This window comes from Panthera uncia, chromosome C2 (assembly GCF_023721935.1).
Source record: "Panthera uncia isolate 11264 chromosome C2, Puncia_PCG_1.0, whole genome shotgun sequence".
Lineage (NCBI taxonomy): Eukaryota > Metazoa > Chordata > Mammalia > Carnivora > Felidae > Panthera > Panthera uncia.
Window position 1 is genome coordinate 1379041 of NC_064810.1, and position 24269 is coordinate 1403309.

General features: G+C 52.0%; 1 protein-coding gene across 5 annotated transcripts in view; it reads right to left on the bottom strand.

The window, feature by feature from the left end:
* Positions 1 to 24269, bottom strand: part of ADARB1 (adenosine deaminase RNA specific B1) — a 137444-nt gene that overhangs the window by 46357 nt on the left and 66818 nt on the right. For all 5 annotated transcript variants that reach the window (XM_049627714.1, XM_049627715.1, XM_049627716.1 and 2 more), the window contains exon 3: positions 3018 to 3092. In XM_049627714.1, coding sequence (XP_049483671.1) covers positions 3018 to 3045 — 28 coding nt within the window. In that variant the 5' untranslated portion in view covers positions 3046 to 3092. The remainder of the gene's footprint in view (positions 1 to 3017; positions 3093 to 24269) is intronic.

Here is a 24269-nt window from a genome sequence, read left to right on the forward strand (position 1 = left end):
ATTTACAAGATGCACTCACAAGGAATTAGTGTTTCAGGGTTAGAATATTCGATCGCTATGTGAGGTCGTTGGATTTAGTCCGTGAATCAATCTGGGAAAACTCCTCATGTCATCACTGAGGGATGCAGCCTCACTTCTAGTGTGAGCTTACATTTTTTCATGACATACAGGGATCGATTTATCTCTGAATCCTTAATATATTCCACGATAGGAAAAAGTACATAACGAGACATAAAACTGAAGCTGCGAACAGGCTACCACTTCCTAACTTTCCAAGTAAAGGCAGCGATTTTGTCTTTTTTTAAGAAACAAATATTTGACGGATTGACAGGATAAGCTGCCTATCCCACCTTTTAAAGGTAGTTTCTATTTGCAGTTAATGAAGATAATTTTAAAACTCTCTAAGTTTGGCGAAACAAATATGATTTTAATTTCAAAACGGGGAATTAAAAGGCATTTACTCTTCTCTGTAAGTTTATTAAGCTTTTTTTAAAAAGAGAGAAAGAAACAATTCCCCGTTTTCCCGGCTCATCTTCATAGGCCGTCTCACGCGTGAAGCGTAGGAGTAACGACCGGGGCCCTGTCAGTGGGACTGCATTGGAAGACCTTTCATTAGCGCTCAAAGATGTAGTTAGTAACCGAAATAATTTTTACACGTGTAAGCGACTTACAAGCGCCCTGACAAGGCGGCCCTCGCGTCACGGTACATAATCTAGAAGTAGATGCTTGTGACGCTAAGCAAACAGCACTGTGGACACGGGAGGATAAACGGGACAGAAAGTCCGACTGACGGCCACCAATCCCCAAAGTGAAAGTTCTCAAACTTCCGGGGCGGCCGGCCCTCAGCTGGGATGTAGAGAATAACCCTGGCTTAAACCCACACCCTGGGAAACGGACTCTGCACGGAGGCGGAGGTTGGGAGGCTGCTGACCTCTCTCTGCAGACGTCAAATAGTCCCCAGTACTCCCGACACACACACCACTTCTCCCAGTTGACAAAGCTGACGGAATGGACACTAAATTTTCATTTATAACATCCTCCAGCAAAAGCTCGATAGGTTACTCCTTTCGGTGCTCGAAGGAAACAAAGGTTAAAAAGGGCAGAGCAAGACAGAATTTAGGTGAACGAATAGGCAAGAACGTCACACATCAGGCGACTGCATACATCCTGACGCTGTTGCCAAACAGGATTGTCGACATGGAAAATCAGGCCGTGTAGACACACGCGCAAGTGTGTTCCACCACAGACTCACTGTCTCCGAAACAAAGGCTGTCCTTTAGGAGATAAAAATGATCAGTATTGGACTGACAAACAATCTTGAGATGTAAAAGAAAAAAAATACGCTTCCTATAATAGAGTTCACGTAAATTCCAAGTTGTCACTTGCTTCAGCAGCACTCAGACACTGCTTGTATCCCGTCTTATCAGAGGTGCTGCTGTGTAAAGGGAACACACACGGAATTAGACAGACAGACCCTGCTATCACAGCCCTTCCTAAGCAGACGTGGGCGCGACGTTAATTCACGGATGTGAACGCCACCCAATAAAATCTTTGCTGCTTTTCAAACGGTAGGAAATGTGGGACCTCACCACAGACCTCCAGACCGGAACCCGCATTCACCCTTCAGGAAAATCACCCAGAAGAATCCTTCATCTTGGTGAGTTGCCACAGGATCTGCATGCCCTGAAGTCTCCACCCACGCCAGGCGGACAACAGCCCGCGGCCCCGAGAAAAGGAGGCTTGGGGGACACGTGCTCACACAGTCCTCACGGGGGGCTTAGTGCCCGGGCAACAGTGGCCGTGGTGAGTGAAGCTGACGAGCAAAGACAGGCTGCGCCCCAAACAGGCCTTAAGAGTAGGCTCTGATGGGGACACCAGCCGGAAGACAGCACCCTGCAGGCAGCGGGGGAGGGCAGCGCCACGGTCACGCTTTCCCACACCCGCAACCGCCAAAGAGCACGTTCTCCGTGTGGTTCGTGCAACCGAGGCCCAGAGCACTGCAGAGCTCGGCGGCCCAGGAGGCGGGAGCGCCCTGCCCGCTGAGCTTCCGGGTCCTAAGTGGCCGCGAGCCCAAGCCCAAGGCCTCAGCTGGTCGGCCCTGAGAGAAGTCACAGGGAGACGTGCTGAGCGGTGTTCTAGTCACGGTGACCAGTCTCGGTACGAAGTCACCCGGCGTGCATGCCTGCCTGCTCCTCCCTGGGCACGACCAGACGCTGCAAGTACGGATGCAGATCAGAAAATGGTGTCTTCGCTGTCATTGCCCCAACTTCTGTGGGAGACTTTAAACCTCATCCAAATGCACTGCTCTCAGGGATTAAAGATAAAACAGAAGAGACAAGTGCATTCCGCAAACTTCTTTTGGTAGAGAGCACCACTGTGGGGGGCCAGGGGTGGGGGGAGCTGTGTGCCCCTGAGGCTCGCCGCCCTGCTCCACAGACGGGACAGTGTGGCAGACAGAGCAGGCCCCACGGTGAGCTCCGGTCCACAGCAGCCCAAAGGCTCGCCAAAGTCTTGGAAACTTAAAATCAGCAGGCTTGCGGGAGCCCCCTTTCCTCAAAGCACAGGGAGAATTCGCTGTCTTTGCAGGGGAAAATTTAGCTACTATCCTCCCAAATGACCAAGTATTTCAATCAATCCCAAAGGGTATCTTAGATTTGCACACATGAAAATCCAGCCACTGGTAGGAGACCCACGCCGCGACATGGCACGAACCCGTGCAGCTGTGAGGCACGTGCATCTAGAGACACGTGTTCTCCCTCCTAGTACACATGTGTCGGTCCCAGAACGATGGCAGTGGAAGGTCCAGACAGACGGCTGTGAGGAAAATGCCCACACAAGTACCAACACCTACTGCAGGGAACACATCAGAAAGTTAAAACATGCCACCGTTAGCAGCCCATTTCGCAGGAAAGGAAATCACTTTTCCCAAATTCGTCTCATTACAACTATTTACAAGAACACTACGATGGTAACGGAGAATTAGCTACTTGACGCTACATGATGGGCCCAGGTCTTACTCATGTTTTCTTCTTCTTCTACATCCATGGCAAAGTGCTTGTGAGGGTCTCTTGACTGGCGGAGACGGTTTCTGTCTGAAAGACAGCAAGAAAATGACTTTGAGCGTGCCCGTCGCATGAGTACAGGGGGTAAGTCCGCTGTGCGGGAACCACTGCGACAGAAGTACAAGTGAGAGGAGAAGCCTTCACACGAGGAGGGCTACTCTGTCGTCCAGCACCGAACGCGGGGATGCGCCCACCGCTCTGGCACGGTCCAGGACACCGAAGGACCGCCAGCCGGGGCCGCGCTGCCAGGAGGGACGGCGGAGGTGGAAGGAGACACGGCAAGGGAGGCGCCCTCTGAGCGGGGCGGACCGTGCCGGGGACGGGGCCCTGGAGGGCAGGGAGGACGAGGACGGCTCGGAGAGAGCCTTCCCATGGGATGCAGTGAAGACACTTCATGTCACAACGGAAGACAACAGAGCCACACACACGCCAGCCCATGCCATTGGCCATTGGCCATGCCAATGGTCACCACCGCCCAGAGCACTCTGGTCTGGCCGGAGCAAGGCCACTGCAGGATTTCCCCCCACTTCTTTTCTTCGTCCTGAACAGCACCTCGTGTGGGTGCCACTAAAGGGCACACACAGCTGTTCAAGTCGGACCTAGCCCCTTAGCCACCTGTGACTTCCTTTGTTGGCAGGAGAAACCACAGGCACCCTCAAGGAACAATTACTCCGATTCTCCGACTACGAGCAAGTTCAAAGCCCCGTCTTCCTGAATACTGTGGCTGTGCTCTGCAAGGCTGTATGAATGCATTATCCATAATAAAGGACCCCATCAGACGGCGAGCGAGGAAAAGACTGTAAATGTTCTGGCCACAATCTCTTTGTATAGAATAAAACCGAAATGAAACTTACACTGTAAGTCACTAAAAGGCAAATCCAGTGCTTTCAGGATAATGGTAACGAAAAGTGCTGAAATAGGCACATGTGTCGTAAATATCCCTCAGGTATCTAAAATGTGTGTTTTCATGACAATCGCTTGTTAATAATGGCGAATCCCAACATATAACTGGCAAATTTGTTGCTAAAAGTTACATGGGTTCCTATTTAGAACCCTTTATTTATTTTATCTATTTAAGTAATCTCTGCCCCCACGTGGGACTCAAACCCGCGACCCCGAAGTGAAGACCTGCTCGTCCCCCTGACTGAGCTGCCGGGGGCCCTCTATTTAGAGTCCTTTATTCAAGAAAGTGTTCCACGTGGTTTCAAAAGCATTGCTATTTTGTATTGATTCATTACTTCATGATGTATTTGCTGAAGATGTATTTGGTGCAAAGCACAGGGTAGATACTATAAAACCTAAACGGATCAAGTAGATTCTGCAATTGAGAAATTTAAATATAAATATCACCTGAGTAGCTGGTCATATTAAGGATTATTAATTGTTTCAGGGGTGGAAATGGTGCTTAAATTTTAGTGATATATTCTGAAGTACTTACACACAAAATGGTAACATCTGGGGTTTATTACTATAAACTAGCACACAGTGCGAGTGCAGGGAACAGCAGACGGTGTCCGGGTGGCACAGAGGGGTCGTGCTGGTGTGCTGATGCCCGCTGAAGGGCACGAAGGCTTCCATTTGCAATTCTGAATTTGCACGTGCTTTAACATTCCCTTAATAGTGTTTTAATAGAGAGGAACTTCCTCGAGGTCCAAAGTGGGAGGGAAGAGGTCGTCACGGGGTAAACCACAATTTGCCCTCGGTGGAACACAGGTGCTCTGAGGGGTCACTCACTGGGAAGACGGGTATGTGACGGCTAGCCCGAGCGAGAGGGCAGGCCGGGGGCACACCCTGAAGACGGCCGGCAGGTGGCCTGCAGGAAAGCACACAGTCACAGGGCACGTCAGAGGAACCCCAACTATTAACTCTGGACACACACTCACACCCCGCAGGGCACTCTGTTCTTACTGGCTGAACACCGGTTTCAAAACAGCAGAAGGGATGTACACAGTGGCCAGTGGAGCAGGGGTCATCTTTCCTTTCCTCTAGCTCAGTACAAGCAACTCTCCTGGACATGACGTCTAAAGCGAACATCGGAAAGGCTCTGGGGGGAGGGAAGAAGGCAGGCCAGGTCACAGACCAGGTCGCAGACGAGCTGGGACCAAGGAACTGTGCAGCAGGGAGCCCCCGGGCCTGCTTTTTGCATCGTTATCCCAGACCGGGAGCCGAAGACCTGGTAACCTGGAAACACCGAGAGACAGACAGAGACAACACACACGAACCAAACAAGAACTGACTGTGGCCAAAGGTCCAAGACAGGCACCCGCCAGCTCGACAGGCAACTGACGGAGCAAACGCCCTCCCCGGCCGGACCCCACCCTCCCACCTGCACCGCACAGTCAGGGCTGACACTCGGGGAGCCTGCCAAGGTGCCCATCTCATCCCCACTGGGGGTGTCAGGGGAGGCCCAGCTGGGAGTCAAGACTCGCCTCCACCTGGCAACGTCAGTGGAGGCCACGGAAGAGCGGCAACCTGGGAACTGTCAGCGGTGGCCTGCGGGGAACCTGGACCCGCACGGCAGTGATGGGGGGGGGCCCTCCCCTGACAGAGAGAGCGGCGTGAGAGAAAGTCAGCGGAAACAGGAAGCTCCAGTAAGACTCTTGGAACATAATCCGTCCAGGTTTCAAAGCAAAAATCATTCATCCTACGGAGAGCCACAAAGATCTCTAACTGAATGAAAAAACACGATCAACAGAATGCCAACCCAGAGATGTTCCAATTACTGGAAAAAGATTTTAAAGCGGCCGTCACCAAAAAGAAGGAAGCGAGGAGTAAGTCTAACTGATTTTAGCGGCTGGTTGAGCAGCACCGGTCAGCAGGCCGGCGTGGAGTCGGTGAGGGACAGACGCGCAGAACAAGGGACCTAGCGAGAGGCCTGACCAACAGGTCACGCTGTGGACGACGGTGCCAGCGAGCGGCCGTGGAGGAGGAACGGTGCTGTCCACAGACGGTGCCGGAGCCCTGGGGCACCCAAGTCTGCACCCTGCATGGGACCCACTCAAAATGGACCAGGGGCTTCAATGAGAAACAACGAATTCACAGGAGAAAACCCTCAGGGTCTCGGATGAGGCAAAGAGCCTGCAGACTGGCACCCAATACACGACCCGTGACAGGAAACGCTGACAAACTGGGCTCCTCCAAAGGAAACACTCCTGCTTGAGACCCTATTGAGGAGACACAAAGACAGGCCACAGATGGGGAGAAAAGGGTTGACAGCCACGTATCCAAATAGAACACACATGAGATTCTCAAAACTAAACGATAAAACAAGCCCGTCAGAAAATGGACAGGAGACATGAACAGCCAGTATCATCATAGAGGATATACGTGGAGAGAGAGATGGCAAGTAAGCACCCGACACGGGTCCGCGACCGTCAGCCCCGGGGAAATGCAGCTTCAACCACGTAAGGCACCACCACACACCCGTGAGAGCGGCTCGCATACAAAACGGTGACCACCGCACACGCGGGCACGGACGCAGACAAACCGGATCCCTCGCACGTGGCCGGCGGGACCGGAACACGGGGCGGCCGCTCTGGAGAGCAGTTGGTTGGGCAGCTTCTTAAAAACTGAACATGGGCATTTTATCCCAGAGAGATGAAGACACGGTTCACGTACACACTGTGTCCGGGGGTACCTGGCTGGCTTGGTTGTGAAAGCGTGCAACTTTTGAACTCACGAGTTCAAGCCCCACGTCAGGTGAAGAGATTACTAAAAAAAAAATTTTGTAACAAACATGAGTGTTTATAGCAACTTGATTCCTAATAGTCCCAAACTGGGGAAAACCCAGACGCCCTTCAACAGGTGAATGATTAAATAAAATGTGGCCCATCCATACCATGGAACACTATGTGGCAATGAAAAGGAGCAGACTATTGATATACACAACAGTCCGGAGGGATCGCCGGAGAATAGGGCTTCCTGGAAAAAACCAATCTCGTGGCCACTGCATGGACCCATGTATATTCCATTGATACGTAACATTCTTGAAATGAGAAAACTGTACAAATGGGGAACAGGTTAGCGGTCATCAGGGTTTGGGGAGGCTGTGGGTGTGGCTATAAAAGGGCAACAGGAGGGATCCGTGTGGTAAAAGGACGTCCTGGATCTTGACTGTATGGAGGTCAACATCCTCATCGCAGGGTGCACCGTGTAAAGCAAATAAATATGGGCTCTCTCTCGTGTCATTTCCTTACGGCTATGTGTGGATCTACGTGATCTCAAGATAAGAAGATAAATTAAGAGTAAGCAGAAGGCACACTACACAATTAAGCAACCCCCGGTCCGTGGAGGGCTCCCCTGGAGGTCTGGGACGATGAGGGTCCCCCTTGCAACAGTAATGACGGTGAGTCCGAGCGCAATGGTGCCAGGCTCTAACGGGGCTCACCTGACCTGTAGAGCTCACCTTGTTCACCTGCCCTTACATATTAAAACCCTAAAAAAAGGACACGGGAAATGTCTCACAGTAGAAAATGATCAGGCTGTGCCCGGGGGCGTGTGGTACATGCACATTAAGAATGGCAGCCAAAAATCTCCTGCAGAGCAGAAGTCAACATTTTCGGCTTCTACAAATGCCAACTCTTATACCAAAGGTTATAAAACAAAGCAAAATAATAAATGCAAGCACTTTAGGGCATTTCACGCAACCGTTTTTCTTTCATTCTGCAAAGCACTTCTTCTGGCCTGGACTACAAACACATTAAGAATTAAAGCTCCACAAAAATCCCATACGGAACACAATTCCAGGAACGGCCAATTAGAGAAAAGCTTTATTTGACAGCAGTGTTTAAATAATTTCCTCCTTTTTCGGAATGCCCCTGCAGCAGTAGGAACTAAGCTAGGCTTGGGGGGCACCAAGGTGTGAAAAGACCACTCAAGTTGCCATCAAAGGACCTGGATTTAAGTGTAACCGCATTCCAGTTAGAATCGCGACAGAACTAGGCCAGCTGGTTCTAAAGCTTATGTGGAGAAATGAACAAGTCCGAACAGCCACAGACACTAACTAGGGAAGCGATGAGGCAGGGCCGGACCTCCCAGACCCGACACAGTGCGGTGTCAACGCCCAAAACAGCATGCGTGGTTCGCAGACGACCCAGCGGTGTGATGGCGGCCAAGTCCAGGGTCACAACAAGCACACCCCAGAACTCACTGCGCGGACAACGTGGTGCCCCGAGTCAGTAACGAGTACTTCCTAACAAACGGGACTGGACGTGGGGTGACCGCATGCAAGAACTGACTTCAAATGGCACGATTCAACCCGCTATGTTTTATTTCTCAGGTGGCGGGTGGCAGACAGTTATCTGCTGTATTATTGTACCTTTGTAGATGCACATGTTGTAACACGAAGTACACAACATGTGTGTAAAAAGAACGTTCCTCTTGTCTTCTGACAGTACCCTTATCTCTCCACCAGGGAGAGGGAAGCTGGGCACGTTCCTACCTCTTCATGCCCTCCCCTCCCTTTGGGAAAAACAATATTCTGGAATAAATATAAAGAACATGACTTACTTGTACTAAAGATGTGCCGGAACAGGAATGTTCTCTATTGTACTGCTATACTATCTTTAGGAATTCACTAAAAATGTATAGATTTAAAAAAAATGTTTAAGACAAGCAGTAAACTTGGTTAAAATTACTAGCAATTATTGCTGGATTTTATCCATTTTTATTCTCAAAACAAAATGGTTTTAAGAAAATTTTTACATATTACTTGTGGTTGTTATGGGTTTTATTTTTAACAGCCATACACTGCAAGTTTTTAAAAAGAGGAGTGTTAAAATGGAGGTTATTGGTGTTGATTCTTTACTATAAATCAAGCAACGTGCTAAAGTCTAGATTAATTTTATAACTGTAGCAAAAATATTAAATGATGATTCAATTATGTACCAAAGGTAACCGAAATATAAAATTCTTAAATCATTTCAAGGAAAATAACCTGAAATTCAACACCTTAATCATGTATGTTTAGAGAATAAATTTCATGATTTGTATTTTGCTTTCACTATTATACAAACAAAATACTATCACTGAAGTATCTGAAGCATTCAATTTATAACATTTACAATAAGATATTTTTTTTCTAGGCAACCATCCAAGTAATGGATGTTCAATTACCCTTCAGAGATTCTGCATGCTTTGAACAAGATATGGCAGGCTGTGCATAGGAAATGAAGTTCATGCATTACTGCTACAAACGTTTTTTCTAATGAAATGCAACTTGGAATAGTTAAAATAAGCACAGCAACCAACAACAACAACAAAAACCCTCCTCGAACTAATAAGTAATTATAGCTAGGTTGCAGTATAAAAGGTTAACATACCAAAGTCAATTGCTTTCCCAGATACCAGCAATAAATATATGGAATTTGAAATAAAAAATAAAATACTGTTTACATTAGCACCCCCCAAAAATAAAACATTTAGGTATAAACCTAACAATATGTACAAGACCTATATGAGGAAAACTATAAAACTCTAACAAAATCAAAGACCTAAATTAACGCAGAGATATTCCATGTTCATGGATAGGAAGACTCAATACTGTGAAGATGTCAGTTCTTCCCAACTTGGTCTGTCTGTAGATTGAATGTGATCCCCATCAAAACCCCAGCAAGTCATTTTGTGGCTATTGACAAACCGATTCTAAAGTTTATAGACAGACAAAACACCCAGAATAGCCAACACAATGTTGAAAAAGAACAAAGTTGGAGGACCGACACTACTGACTTCAGGACTCACTGTAAAACTACAGTGATCAAGACAGTGTGGTGGTAGAGAAAGGACACACAGATCGATCCATGGGACAGAACGGAGAACCCAGAAGGAGAGCCACACAGAGACAGCCGACGGATCCCTGACAAAGGAGCAAAGGCAGTCAAGGGGGCAAAGAGTCTCTTCCACAAGGGGCGCTCGAAGGGGAATCTGGACGCAGACCTTACACTCTTCACAACAGTTCACTCACAAAGGATCTCAGACCCAAATGTAGAACGTAGGATCGTAGACCCAAAACTATCAAACGCCTGGAAGATGATACAGGAGAAATCCTCGGGGACCTTGGACAGGGGGACGACTTTTTAGATACAACACCAAAGGGACAACCTAACTGATAAGCTGGACTGAGTCAAAATGTAAAATCTCTGTTCTGCGAAAGACACTGGTAAGAGATGAGCAGACAAGCCAGAGGCTGGGAGAAATATTTGCCACACGTATATCTGATAAAAGAAGATATATCCAAAATACACAAACACTTAAAACTCAGCAATAAGAAAACGGACAGCCCGATTAAAAAGTAGGCCAAAGACCCGAAGAGACACCTCACCAGAGAAGACATACAGACGTCACACGTCATCAGGGAAATGAAAATGAGGAGGGCACCTGTTGGGATGAGCATTGGGTGTTGTATGGATACCAATTTGACAATAAATTTCATATTTAAAAAAAAAGAAAGAAAATGAAAACGACAACGACGTCACCGTGCACCTGTGAGAACGGCCACAACCCGGAACCCCGACAACACGGATCGCTGGCGGGGACGCGGAGCAGAAGGAACGCTCCCTCACTGCTGGCGGGAAAGCAGAGAGGGGCAGCCGCCGCGGAGGAAGGTTTGCCGGTTTCTTACAAAACCGAACACGCTCTGACCATACGACCCAGCGGTCGTGCTCCTTGAGGTCTACCCAGAGGAGGTGAACGTTCACGTCCACACGACAACCCGCAGGCGGATGTTTACGGCAGCTTTATTCATAACTGCCAGACCTTGGAAGCAACCAAGGTGCCCTTCGGGAGGTGATGGGCAAACACACGGGTGCGTCCAGACGACGGGATGGTATTCGGCGCTAAGAAGGAGCGGGCCGTCACGCCACGAAGACACGGGGGGTCCGCAGGTGCATCCCACTAAGAGACAGCAGCCAATCTGAAAAGGCCGCATCCTGTACGATTCTATCTGTGCGACGCCCTGGAAAAGGCGGGACCATGGAGGCAACAGCAAGGTCAGGGGTTGCCAGGGGTGGTGGGGGTGGTGTGGATAAATGGGTAGAATGCGGAGATTTTTAGGGCAGTGAAAACAAGCTCTGTGATACTATGATGGTGGACACGTGTTATCACACATTCGTGCAAACCCACAGATAGTAGCCAACATCGTAAGATCAGGTGTGGACGTGCCAGTGCAGGCTGTCCACTGTAAGAGGCACACCGTTGAGGTGGTGGGTGTTGGTAATGCAGGAGGTGGCGTTTGGCAGGGTCGGGGGGGGGCGGTAAATCTGCACTTCTCCTCAATTCTGCTGTGAATCAAAATCTGCTCTAAAAACGCGAAGTCTTAGTTTTTTTAAAAAAAGGCACAGCGATGCATAACAGCACTCATCATGTCAGCAGGGGAACACTGAAGAGAAGGGGAATCTACCGAATCAGAAGAGCACAGGCAGACGCATCAGGAGGACAAACACTACAGTGACCCCCTTTGCCATCGGACAAATGAAAGGAGCTGCAGCCCTGTCACTGCGGGCAAAGTCCCCCATCCCGTTAATGCTGAGGGCACGGGTGGCACCTGGGGGTAGAGGGTGCAGGGGCGTTGCTGCGGGGGAGGCGGGAGGGCCCCGCGAGGCCTGGCGCACAGGAGACCCTGGCGTCTTCTGGATCGGCTGCAGGCTTGGTAGTGATTGCACCAACGCAAATGTGGGTAAATGTGTCCCCTCTGCAGTCTTACCTGCCCTGCGCACATGCAGCCGGTGTTCAAGCCTGGCACCTCCAGCCACCCGGGTTCTCTCTCCTCCCCCCCCACCCCCCGCCAGCTCTTCTCCCAAAGTAAGCACCACACATCCCAGCCTCCCCACCTCTGCCCCGTCCCGTGCACCGGGCATCTCGAGCTGGGGCCCCGCGCATCCTCCCTGTGGCGCGGCCGCTGTCTGCCGCTGGGGCCCTGGAATCGGACATCGCCCCCACACCGCAGCAGGGTGTCTCATAAAGGTCACCAGGAAGTCCTGCAGCACTCGGACCCACACCCACAGGCTCCCCCACCACCTGCTGGAGCCGGGGGGCCACCTCTCCCCGTACAGGGGGACGCCCTGGTCCCTCCTCACCACGCCCATCCCAGGGGCATCCTCAGCACCCTGCCAGCTGCTTTTCCACACGGAATCGCATGATCTCGGGTCACCAGACCTGCCCTGCTTTTCCCCCAGATCATTGCAGGCTGCACCTCCTCACAGTCCTCCACCCGAGAGAGGATCTGCCACTGTCCCAAGCCAGAGTGTCACTCTTCACCTCCCTCCACTCACCGAGGCCTGTGATGTGCAGCCTGCCTCCCCACTTGCCGCCGGCCTCCCCCACTAGGCTGTGAGGCCAGGCACCTCGGCCTCCTGGCCTCTACATGCCCGGCACCCGCCTGTGAGGATGGGCCCGACGAGCGACCCCGAGCTCTCCCACGTCCAGCTCCTTCTCCAGAGCCCTGCCTTTGTGTCAGATACACGGGGCTCACCGCAGCTCAGACAACCTAGCCGAGCCCCGCAGCTGGTCAGGAGTCCCCACCTCCAGCGCCTGCCCCGTCCCAGGGGCTTAACCTGCTGCTACAGCTGTTTCCCCTAAATAGGCCGCACTTTGCTCTGAGACCACAAACACCCCAGATGGCCGGCGGCCTACTGGACGGGAGCACGATGTGCTGGCTCCTCTCGGGTTCCATCCGCTCCGTGTCTGCTGCTCTAATGAGGGCCATGTGTTGGTCTTTGCCAGAAGGAAAGACACAGGATTTTATCAATTTTTCCTAATTTATAACTTTTACTAAAACGTGCCAACGAGATGTCAACTTGTCCAAAAACAGACGAGCTACTGTTAACAACCAGGACCTTATTAGAGAACACAAAGCCCCCAGCCGCTGAGCCGGGCCGCATTCAGCACGGCGGCATGGGGAGACAGCGACCAGAGAAGTTCCCACACTGGGCACCCCGCCGAGGAGCCGGCCAGCAGCAAGCACACAGGCCCAAAGCAGAGGGCGAGCACGGAGACAGCCTTGGCAAAGACGAGAGCCCCAGATTTCCAGCATGCTTCTAGTCACTTGCTTCCACCCAAGGATGCAAACCTGCTGTCTAGGGTTTTCCTGACATGGCCAACAGAGCACCCCAAACACGTGTGACTTCTCCCCCAGCACAGGCTTGCACGTGAGCCCCACCACGGCAGGCTCCCAGGCTTGTGACCACTGGAGCCATAGACGCTACGTGCCCAGAAGGCCCTGGGCCACCGCTGAGGCCACCACGCTGCTCCCAGAAGGCCCCAGGACCACCGCTGCGGCCGCCCCACTGCTCCCAGAAGGCCCTGGGCCAAGGCTGCGGCTGCCCCACTGCTCCAGAAGGCCCACTGCTCCCCCAGAACCAGTCCCAGCGCCCATCCCCCTGAGCGTTCCTCTCTGGCCGGACCCCCCTGCCCTTCCCAGCAGGCCTCAGAGCTGATCCTCTGTGCCTCCTGGTGTGCAAGATGGGGGCGTCCTGTCTGCGGTGACCCCAACTAATCACATCTTGACTCCTGCTTGTATCTCTATTAGCAGCTTTCTCGAAAACGTGTCTAAAGTTAAGTACTAACTTTCCTCTTGAGTCCTTAAATCAGAAATAGTTGTAAACAAAGCAGCTGTGATCTGGTTCCCACCAATGTGAAAGGTTATCTTCTGAGTACAACTCATGATTAAGAAATGTTTTCCCAGTATCTATGATTATTACTCTCCTCTTACATGGGTCATAAGGGCCTTGTTCAAGGTCACACTCCACCAGAAGCCTGACGCACTTATGTGTGGCCTGCAGGACGGCTATTAGCAGGTGGAGGGGGGTGCTGGTGTGATGGTCCCAGCGAGCCCGGTTCAATTTCTAGCCAGGAGGCCTCCTGCAAGGCTCTCGGGGCTCCGGGTCCTTCTGGTCAGTAACGCTCACAGCATGTGGCCCGGTCCCTGCACGCGGAGAGCACCGCGGGTGTCGGCCATTCGCCACCACTGCGCGGAGCAGGCCAGCACAGACGCTTTGCCACGTCCCATCGCCTGAGGCTGTTTTTGGTAAATCAGATCTCCAGGCTCACTTGACACAACAAGAGACAGACAGTAATTGAAGCAGAGATACTGAGACAACAGCAGACAAGTGCAGGGGATTGATTGTGTCCACACTATAAATTCCACAGCACACAGTAGAAAGGCTGCTTATTCATACTTTCCAGGGACTTAGAGTCATTCTTTTTTTTAAGATTTTCAAAAAAAAATTTTTTTTTGGTTTATATATTTATTTTGAGAGAGAGGGGAGAGTATGAGCAGAGGAGAGGCAGAGAGAGAGAGAGGGAGAGAGAGAATCCCAAGCAGGCTCTGCACTGCCAGTGCAGAGCCCGACGTGGGGCTTGAACTCACAAACTGTGAGATCAGGACCTGAGCTGAAATCAAGAGTCAAATGCTTAACCGACTGAGCCACCCAGGAGCCCCAGCATTAAAGTAATTCTTAAAGAAATGTATTTTCAAAGTCAAGTCTCAAGTTCGCCTCTAAGCAGTACCCTTGCATGTGCGGTCCGTGAACTCTGCACTCGACAGCACAATGACTACGTTAGAGGATGAGAAACCAGAGTCGGGTGGGGCATCGCATGCAAACAATCAGCCAACAAAAGTGCATCTTACTTATATAAAAGCCAGTTATATTACGAGTTAAAATCCTATCCGGGAAGATTTTCAGTAAACCAGTGTTCTAGACACGTGAGCCCGGGAACCGCCCCCTTACACGTAACCAGCTCACCCAGCTGAGCACTGGGCTGGCTGCACAGAACAGAGCAGCCAGGACCGAGTCACTCGCAGTCAGCACCTCGCACAGCCGGGCATGGTCATGGTCACGAAGCAATGAAGCCCAGAACCGCACGGGGCCACACGCAGCACCAAGTCGGAGCAGGAGAATGGGCCGACTGGTGTGCCCACAAACACAAAACACAAAGACAACTTGCTTTGGGGCTCACCCAGCCCCTGATCCACACCCGGTGGGCCACGGGTGTGATGGCAGGTGCCAGAGGGAGGGCACCTCCAGGAAAGGCTGACTTCTTCCATCAGCTCTGCCGAGTCCCCTGGATAAATGGCCGTGCATCTCCCTGCACATCCAGGGGCCCTGGAGCGCCCCTGTCAGAAGGCAGCACCTTCTAGATGACCCTGAGGGAGGGAGGGGTGGGAGTAGGGGGTGGGACGGACTCAGTGACCTCCCTGTGCCAGCCCACCTGGAAATAAGAGCCACGTCTCCTCAGGCGATCTTTCAATAGCCTTTATAGTCAATAATACAAACACAAACACCCAATTTAAAAAATGGTACACAAACAGGAACAAAACTTATAGAAGAATAAATGTAAATGGGCTTTGATAAGCTTCTTAGTTGTACCTCTTTGTAAGTAAGCAAAGAAAGATGTCAGTTGTCAAGCTGTCAGAGAGCATTAAAGTCACAGGTTGGCTGAGTACAGGGAAGGGTCCCTGTACGGTGAACAGAAATGAGTGGCCTCCACGAAGGCCAAGGCCATGCCTCCTGCGGGAACACCTGGCCTGACTGGCCTTCTCCATGCTGGTGTCTGGGAGGGGGTAAAACCATCCCAAGGTTCAGCAGGACCGGGTGGGAGAGAGCAGGGGGCTGTAGGAGGTGCTCCAGGCAAACCCCACCGAGCAGGAGGGCTCTGAGCAGCTAGCACCGCGGTGGGGTGGGGGTCTTCGAGTGTGTGCTCACCTCCCAGGGGGACGCTGGGAAGGCCCGAAGCACGAGTCAGCACTACTGGGCTCCCACCATAATAACACAACACGAAGACTGAACTGCCACTAACCTTCGAAGTCTGATTCCAGTTCTAACAACTGGACGAAACTATGAAGACTGCTTAGATTCAAAGAAACTATGAAGACTGCTTAGATTCAAAGGTTTAGCTAAAAGAATTATGACCTTTGCAGGGCACCTGGGTGGCTCAGTCAGTTAAGCGTCAGACTTCGGCTCAGGTCACCATCTCACGGTCTGTGAGTTCGAGCCCCGCGTCAGGTTCTGTGCTGACGGCTCAGAGCCTGGAGCCTGCTCAGGATTCTGTGTCTCCCTCTCTCTTTGCCCCTCCCCCTGCTTGCTCTCTGTCTCTCTCAAAAATAAATAAAACGTTTTTAAAAACTAAAAAAAAAGAATGATCACTTTTCCTTTTTCATGAAGTTAATCTTGCACCTGTATCTCCGATGTCTTACAATAAGCATTGCTTCCATAATGACAAAAAGGGAGTTTTCATTCTGAGCCACCGTCCTACACATGCCTTACTTTGCAGACTCTGAAAGCGGGCTGGGAAGTCGCAGACCCCCGTCTGAAGCCGGTGGGCTCGGTCTCCACAGTCCCCTGTGCTGCAGCCCCTGACAGAGCTGCACACGTCCCGCAGGTGTAACAGCGAATACCGGATGCCTTGCAGACCCGCACGACGTCGGAGCTCAGACAGACGTTGCAAGTGGCCGAACCACACGCAGAACTAAAACCTGCCGGGCAGACGACAAGCCAGCGGGATGTGGCTACCCGGGGGCACAGTGAGGGAGGGCCACACGGTGACCTTGGGGCAGGCCCCCCAACTCGCCAGGAGCCTCCGTAGACGGACATCGCTGGTACCAGGGGACCAAAGGAGTCTGAGCACTGAGGCGATCTGCAAATCTGAGGCATCATTCCACTCGATCAGCACCATTACACATACTATTCTAAACGTGTCTGTTTTATACCTAGCAAACACACAGAAACGAGTCTGCCTGAGATGAAATTCTGTGGTTTACGAGGTCCCCACAAACCCCTCGGATGGCCGCCCGCTCTCTCCCGCACTGTCCCATGGCCGCCGCAGAAGGGGCTCCAGAGGACGAGCGAGAACCCCCGGGATGGAGCCAGCGATCCCCCCAGACTTGGGGTGTAAGAGGCCCCACACGAGGGCAGGGTGCATACTCCGGCTGGGGATATCCGTCACGAGGCTCCCGGGCCGCCCGCCCAGGCTGCGCCCCATGACATGGTGGGCAAAGACGCAGGGCTCTCTCCCTGGGGAGGCGCTGCGTTCTTCGTCGTGCGCGCCGTGCCTCCAGGCCTGGCCACGCAGCCGCCTGTGTGCCGCTCTGTGTTCTCGCCCACCCTCCTCTGCTGGACCGGCACGGGGGCGACCCCCTGCGTGACTCCCGAACCTTCTGGCAAAGAACAAAAAGAAGCCTGAAGCCACGGGTGACGGACGGCAGGGGCCGGCTCTGTCTCAGAGCACTGGGGTTGCGCCTCACGCGGTCATGCCCTCTGGCCCTCTCCCCTCGCACTGCCTGCCTGTGCTCGCACGTGCACGTGCACGGACCGCCGTGCTCGCTCTCCTTTGCGGCCTCCCCTGCTCCCCAGCATGGCATGCCTGAGCAAATGCACACGCGCTGTTGAAGCCTGATTCCAGAACAACAAAACGTTACCAGCTCAGAATCGACTATGGTGGAAGAAAAGCCTTCACAGAGCATTGTTGTTATAACCACGCTTTGTCCTTCAAAATGGACGCACGCTAGCAACGCATTTGCAACACAGTCTCTATTTGCTCTACTTAGCACAACCTAATTAAAATCTCGCTTATCTGAAAAACACACTGTATTTTCTGGAATCAGGAAAAGAAGCCGACGTGAACGATATTTTCAATGTGAACACTAATAATTACACTAAGAACAGGCAGTGTTCAGATTTGAGCCAATTTTCATACTATTTCCAGAACAACCTCACAAACCTTACTCTACAGGTTTGCTTTACGATTTCAACTGTCGACCTGGAGCGTCTCTGACTTTCGCTAAAGCGTCCCCTCTGGCTGAAGGAGCTCCTCCCAAGCAAGCAGGGTCCCCACCTGTGCCAGGAAGCCCCTCAGCATGAAAGCCATGAAGTACACATACATCTGTCACAACAGGTTCTAGAAAACCTAGGCCTTCTATCTTCTGCTGTTGTTCACTGTTGGGGTGCAGGGCTCAGCAACTGTCTGTGCGTGGGCCCTTCTCCTGGAAGACAGGTGACGTCGATTCCTGCCAGAGACGGGGGAAGAGCCATCCCCTCCTCCCCAACACACAGAGCAGAGCAGAGTGCATCACACAAATCCACCCTCCTCGTCCACCGAATGGTACTTGAGGTGGCTCATTCCAGAGCAAATCCCAAGCCTGAGAGTTGGGGCAGTCCTTCTGCCACTGCCACCCTATCACCTACACCTGCCTGTCCTGTGCATGCCCAAACCCCTGGTGCCAGCACACCAAAGGCTCTCATGGGTACAGTCAGATGGATGGATGGATGGATGGATGGATGGATGGATGGATGACGGACAGGCAGATGAACGATGTATATAGGTAGATGGGTGGAAGGATAGATGGATTAGTAGATGGATGATGGATGGGTACATGAATGAATGAATGAATGGGTAGAGCTGTAGATGGGTGGATGGTGGATAGGATGGGTGGATGGATGGATAAATAGGCAGGTGGATGGATGACGGATGGGTAGATAAATAAGGAATGGGTAGATGGGTGGATGGAAAAGTAGATGGGTTGATGGATGGATGAGAGATGGATGGGTGGATAGACGAGTAAATTCCATCCAACCCTGTGTCTCGAGTTGTCATAGTGCTTGGCACCTCACGAGAAGGCACTCTCTCAGCAAGGTGAGACCAGGGAGAAGCCTGGTGTGACAGCCACCTGCTCTCTCGGGTGCTGCCTGCTTCACCCACAACCGGCTGCATATTCTCACTCTACACGGAATAGATGGCCTGTTCTGCAGCAGGACTCAGAGGAAGCACACCTCTATGGGTCTGGGTCTCCATTTCTATAAACGGTCCCCACATCCTGTTCTCTTTTTGACCCTGGAAACATGGGGGATCCCAGCCTCAGACCTCAGCACAGTTCAGAGCTGCTGCCCATGTGACAGCAGTCATCAGACGGGGCGCGGGAGGGCTAGGCACAGATAAGGGCGTTATCACAATTAAGACAGGTAAGTATTCAACGAGAAAGCCTTTAACATGGAAGACAGAGGCTCTGTCACACAATGAGGGGTGGGGGGGGCAAGAGAATGCTACATCACCCCTCCCCGCCACAATGTTTTACTCAGCAGCTGTGCCCCAAGTGGAAAGAAGGCAACAGCGGCAGCCACCTGGACTGGCTGGGGCCCCGGGAAGGCTGGTGTGTGGGGCCTGACTGTCCCAGCAGCCTCTGCTTTGTGAAGGTCCCGGGTGATGTTGAAATTGCACAGTATTCCTTTTAAACCGTAATTTTCTGATGACTCAGCCAATCTACGTGAGCCTCACACAGTCAACAGCCAGTGACCCGCCCCAGAGAAGGGAGTGACTGTGGGTCATTCGGAAGCCATGAAAGATCCCTGAGATCGTATCACTCCTGAGGCCAACACATAACCCGCTGCTACGCTGTTCTAACACATAATTAAGTTTGGAAAAGCTCACATTATACCAGTCTTAGGAAAAATTCAACACACATGATTTGGAGCACCTTAAGATTGTATAAGACTAAGAGACTATGTTTCATATCTTGTAAAACTTTGCCCATTTGATATAAGTGGAACACTGATCATTTTTAAAGGCCGAAGGGAAACTAACACACAACATGCTGCTGCTCGGGAACCCTCACCGTGGGCTTCCACACACGGGACCGCGCAGTGAACACCACTCGCTCGATCCGGGGGCTGGAGTGCTCCATCTCGCAGCTCTCTGTCTCTCAAGCTGTTGCCCCCAAATTACAGCCTGTTTGAAAATGGGTTTCCTAGAGAAGAAAAAGATTCTAGAATGCACGAAGAGGACATTTGGACATTCATCCCCATCGAGTGGGACTAGCACCAACCATCCGAATCACAGCAAGTTCCAAAAAAAAAAACCAAAAAACCAAAAACTGACCATTATTCTTGTACTTTTCAATATTTTCTTCAAATGCTTAGTGATGAGGGGCCATGGAAAAGAATAGTGGCCATCCTAAATTCAGGGTGTTTAATCAACATTTCTTAGTTTTTGCTTTTACCTTTGTCTTAAGGACACCCTTCTTTTCAATGCTTAACTGAGGGAACAAAGGGCAGCACAGCAGCCTGAGGCAGGGGTGTGCCACAGCTGCACGCCCCAGCACCGGGTCCCCTGGGCATGCGTCCCCTGGGCACGGCGCTTTCGACCCGGATGCACACACTGGCATGATGTCCGCCCCTGAAGTCTACAGATGACGACGCCCTCACTGCTCCCAGACACAGCTCTGTTGGGCACAAGCATCTTTCTGGACTGAGCACCACTGCTCCTCTCAGGTGGCTTTCTTCTTCTATTCTCTGGGAAGTCACACAACACGGTGGCTCGCCTTACTCCCCGCAGGGGTGACACTCTCAGGCCACAGATCATCCCAAGGATTCTGGGGTAGTGCAACGGCGTCCTGGTCCTACCAGTTGGTGGGCAAGAAGGGGACGCCCACCAAGGGAGGCTCACTGGACGGCAGGCCAATCCCCTCACCAGAAGCATCTTTTCACCTGACACACGTTCGATTAGTTAACTGTCGGCGTACGAGGACGGGGAACTCTCAACACCCTTTGAGCAGCAACTCACCCCACGGCCAGTGGTCTGTGACTTTTACCGTCATGAGAGCTTTTAAGCCTGGTGTTAAGAAAAGGTACGCAGAGTTTCAATGTCCTAAAACATCAAGTTGAACTAGAGACTAAAATGACCTGGTGCTGAATGCAAGGAACTTGTTCTCCGTGTTCTTACAAGGAAACTATTCTCACAAGGGCTGCCGCAGCCTTACTTCCCACAGCGTCAAGAGGAGTTTTAAGGCTACAAAAGTTACGAACAAAGAGCGGCAGCGAAGGAGAAGTCATTATAAAGCGTCTGTCTCAGGAGGAAAAATCTTTTAGTACCCAACACTACAAACTCCTAAGCCTTCATAAATCTCTTCCTAAAAATATACCTTAAACACTGAGGCTAAAATGCCTTCCATACATGCGCTTTTTAAACCTACCTTCTAAAACAAGCCCCCTCTCAAACTGTATACGACGCCAACGTAAGGAATGAGGCACCTGGAAAGGGGAGGCGGGAGGTCCCCGGCATCGGCAGGACCCCGAAGCAGTCCGTCCCAGAAAGCTTGGGATCACAGGCAAGCCCAGCGTTTACGTTTTAGGATCAGGGCCAAACGGGTTACCTCTCCTCTCGGAGCGTTTCCTGCGCCTCCTTCTCCATCGACGCCCCGCGATGCCGAAGAAGGCCCCCGTGCTCACGGGGCCGGCAAGGAGCGAGGCCATGCGGACGAGCGAGGCCAGCGCCGCCCGGCCCCGGCCACCACCACCGCCGGCGGGCACCCCCTGCCGCCTCGGGGAAGCAGCGCCCCTCTGCCCCCGGCTCATCCCTCAAACTGCAGAACCAGGGCTTCGCCAACACCACAGCGCCTTCGAAGCACACCGCCCAGCAGTGACGTGTGACAGTTAACCCTTCCGTGCGGGCCCGGACACAGCAGCGCGAGCGGGAGCGAAAGGCGCGCGGGGACCCCTTGCAGGGCAGCGGGAATCTCCACTGGGACCCGCACAGTCCTGCCTGGAAAAGGCTGCTGTCGCCTTTAAAATGGACAGAGCTCCTCAAACGAGGAGGTGGAAGTGTCGCCACAGGAGTGCGGTTTACAAAACAAAGCTGCGGAAAAGCACACGGCACGGCGCCCCGCTGAGCCCCAGCAGGCGGCTGCCACACGGTGCGGGGACCACAGCCCTGGACCCTGGATGTGGGGCACGCCCCACCTATGTTCCCACCCCCCCTCCCCGCCCCCCCCCCAGCCCCATTCCAGGGATGGCGTCCCCCTCCCCTCCGGAGCCACACACTGCCCTGCCGGCTCCTCTGCGGGGGGTACAGCCAGGCCCCCTGGGCGGGGCCACCAAGCCCAGGGGGCTGTCTCTGGGATCCAGCATCTAGGGCTGACGCGGGACAAGCCGCAGCCCTCAACACCCTCCTGTCCAGACGAACGCCGTTCAGGCCCCAGGGAGACACCATCCCAGATCTCGGCTCTGCATCCTTGGAACAAAAGGCACCTGCACCCAAAAGCCCTGAAGAGCCGGGGTGTCCTGGGAGGAGTCAGGAGGGGGAGGTGGCCGTGGCAGAGCACTGGGGTAGAAGAGGAGACCGATGAACTCACCCAACTCTCCTCTCAATGCAGAGCAATCGTATCTTGTATAACAAAGTTCCTTCCCAGTAACGCCCAGCATCCATTTTCCAGCTCACTATTCTACAGGCACACAAGCTGACACGGGATTCAGCACGACTGCACACGGTGCCTGAGGAGTGTGCCGCCATACGAAGCAGTTCCTGTTACTCTCACATTTGTGCCTGTGCACGCCCAGACACCCTCCAGGTGTGGCATGCCCTGTGCGGGCAGCCAGATCGACGGGGACACCACCATCGCCAAGAGTTCCACTTTTTATACAATTATTAATGTGATCTAACTAAATTTTCAAAGTGTTAAACTAAAAACCAGCTTTCGGGGCACCTGGGTGGCTCAGTCGGTTAAGCATCGATTTCAGCTCGGGTCATGATCTCACAGTTTGTGAGTTCAAGTCCCGCGTCGGGCTCCACGTGGACAGCATGGAGCCTGGAGCCCGCTTCGGATTCTGTGTCTCCCTCTCTCTCTGCCCCTCCCCTGCTTGGGCTCTCTCTCTCTCTCTGTCTCTCAAAAATAAATAAATGTTAAAATTTTTTTTTAATTCAGTTGTCTTTAAATAATTTGACTTAAACATTTGATATTAACTGTAATTTATATTTTGTAACTTACATTTAATAGATAATTTTTTAAAAAGTATTTTCTGAAAACATGAACAAATTACTGACTTTTGCTTTATTGTTTACTGAAATTGACATTTTTGACAGGCATATAGTCAAATTTTATACTATTTTAAACTCAATTATGTATTTTATTTTTAATCGTTTGGACTAAGGACCAGATAATAAGTATTTTAGACTTTGTGGTCCCATGTCTCTGTTGCTTACAAACTCATGGAGGATGTCATGGCCTTGGGGGTGGGACTGAGAGAGAAGCTTCTGGCAAAGGCTCTTCCCCAGGTCTGGGACAGATTCCTTCGGGAAGCAGAGAGATCCTTCTTTCTTACGGCCTTCTCGGCCTGTGAGATGGGTGTGGGGCTGGGGGTGGGGGAATTATTGTGACAGTGACAGCCCACGGTGCCAGGCCAGCCCTGCAGACCACCCCTACGAACCCTCCAGCGGCGGGACAGAACCCACGGCCCGTCCTCAGGGAGGAAGAGGAAAGTGCAGCGGCAGGTGGAACCACAGAACCCGGCTCTTAGGAGACACTGGAAGGAACCCAGCCTGAAAGCGGGGGTGGGGAGCAGGCTGGGGGCCGGGAACATCAGGTCTGGGCACCGTCCACATGCATAGCCAGATGGTTCCCACGGGGACCAACGCACAGGCAGGCGGAGTTCTTATGGCTCTGTGGCCACCAAGCTGGAGGTGCCCTGCTGCTGTGCTGTGCCCACAAAGGCCTGGCCTAACATACCCAAGATGCCCTAGTTTGGTAGAAGCAGCACTTGGACACCAAACAACCTCCCTCTCTCCAGACAGACATCACAGCCTTCACAACTTCACGTGACAAGTAGCCTTGGAAAAAATCGTCGCCGGCACCACGCACCTGCACTGGCATTCCTGCCAGCGGCCACTCGGGACCTTGGGAGCTTGGAATCCCTGTCAAGTTCAGAAGCACACTCTATCCCCAATGGAGGAATTTAAAAGGAACCCACAGGAATGAGAACCAAGAAACCACAAAGGAAACCATGAAGGAAAACATATGCAGTCTTCAATTACTTTAAATAAGAAACGAGAAAATTTCTTTGGACTTATTTTATAATACCAAGTTACTTATTGTATTTAAAGCCTGGGTACTTCCATGTTTGTTTGTTTGTTTGTTTGTTTGTTTGTTTTTTATTAATTATTCCCTTGCTACGCGTCAAAACAAGTTAGGTACCTAACTGTGAAAATGGCTACATACTCTGATTAACCAGGCTGGAGATGCTGAGGACAAGCCAGAAGCTCAAAACCCAGAGCACAGCAAGGGACTCATGCGAGAAGAGCACGGAGAACAGCATGGCCTCCAACCCCTCCGAGGACACACGGGCTCAGGAGGGGAGCACACAGCCACTGGGCCTGGAGCACAGAGAAGAACACAGGCTCCAACCCCTCCGAGGACACACGGGCTCAGGAGGGGAGCACACAGCCACTGGG